The sequence below is a fragment of the Bison bison genome, unplaced genomic scaffold (assembly GCF_000754665.1).
Source record: "Bison bison bison isolate TAMUID 2011002044 unplaced genomic scaffold, Bison_UMD1.0 scf7180017864080, whole genome shotgun sequence".
NCBI classification, from domain to species: domain Eukaryota; kingdom Metazoa; phylum Chordata; class Mammalia; order Artiodactyla; family Bovidae; genus Bison; species Bison bison.
Genome location: NW_011494652.1, coordinates 177,355 through 178,824, shown reverse-complemented (window position 1 = coordinate 178,824; position 1,470 = coordinate 177,355). Strand labels below are relative to the sequence as shown.

Sequence of the window (1,470 nt, the reverse complement as noted above, 5' to 3'; positions counted from 1 at the left end):
AGAGCACAGCACACGCTCACAGGACCCGTTCTCTGAGGGGTCTGCCCGGAGCCCCGGCCCCTGGCAGCTGCTGGAGCAGTCTGCAGCCCCTCGCCTCACAGGAGGGCTGGCCTGGTGCCCCCAACGCCCGTCATGCTCAGGAGGTGCTCAGGGCAGGTGTCAGAATGAAGAGCAGCACCCTAGCAGCTGTGTGATGGTGGGGGTGATGCCGGTGTGGGCCCTCCCCCCACCCTCTCCTGCTGTAGCGCAGGGCACCCAGGCAGGGAGGTCGCACATCCTGGGGGACAGGCCCTGGGCCACCTGGGGAGGGGGCTGGCCAGTCTGATCTGGGGGAATGTAAGCCCCATGGGGACCTCCCCCTGGGCAGATAGCAGTGGTGATCAAATAGGCAGTTGCTAGGCTCCCTGTGCCAGCTGGAACATTCAGAGGACCCCCCAGTGGGGGATCAGTTCCTGCTCAGACTAGGGTTTCCCCAGGGTGGGGCCTATGCCTCCTCCCTCAGACTGTATGCGCGTGTGTGTGTGTGTGTGTGTGCGCGCGCGCGCGTGTACCTGTGTGGGTGGGGGGTAGCTTCCAAGGTACACCAGGTCTTTGCCTAGATCCCCCCCATTTCCCCTGCCTCAGGCCTGTGTTGGGGTTTCCCGCTGTCCATGTCTCACCTGCTGGTGGTGGGCCTGGGCCCTCGCTGGAGGTGGGACCTGAAGTGTGGGGGCCCGGGGGAGGGGGTCGGAGGAGTCCCTGAGAACTCAGAGCTCCCTAGCTTCGCCTCCACTGGGTCCCCACAGCCCCAGCAGACGCTGGGCCCTGGGCTTAGAGAGGAGAGCAGAGGCCGATCCGGAACGTGACCCTTTGGACGTGCCCACCCCTGCCCCCGCCCCCGCCCTGCCGCCAGCAGGGGAGAGAGGCCTCGGGAAGGCACCTGTAAGGATGGCCACGCTGTCGAAGCAGCCGTCAAGCTTGCTGAGCAGGATGGACAGGAAGCTGTCTGCGGCCAGCACGCTGGCGTCCCGGGTGCTCTGGTCGTAGACCACCACGTCCTGAGGCTCCGCGGCCTCCATCTGGGCAGAGGGCAGAGGTCAGGGGGGCCAGGTGCCCGCCAGTCGCCGCATCCCCTGCCGCCTCCACTGCTGCTGGTCAGGCGGTGGAAAGGGAGGGCCTGTCCCTGTGGTGCCTTGAAGGCAGGGAGGGCGGGCGCCCAGCCACGGTGTACACCTGGACAGCTGTGACTGTGCAGCCACAGGGCAGCCCCCCGGAGCAGGGAGGGTCGGGGGACACAGCCCCCTGAGGCAGCCACGCTCCCACATACAGTTAACAGACACTGGGGGCCCAGCCCCTGTGGAGGAGACGCGGGGCAGGCGTGAGTTCCCAGGAGGCGCATGCGGGCGCCCTGACCTCCGGGGCACAGGGAGGCCTGGCTGGCTCCCAGGGAGGCCGAGGGCCCCAGGAGGCACACGTTGGGGATTCTGAAGG

General features: G+C 67.7%; 1 protein-coding gene across 1 annotated transcript in view; it reads right to left on the bottom strand.

Annotated features, from left to right (window-relative positions):
• The window catches only part of DUSP8 (dual specificity phosphatase 8), a 17,330-nt gene that overhangs the window by 14,059 nt on the left and 1,801 nt on the right, over positions 1-1,470 (bottom strand). The window contains 1 exon segment of the mRNA XM_010837801.1: positions 920-1,058. Within this exon segment, the coding sequence (XP_010836103.1) occupies positions 920-1,058 (139 nt within the window).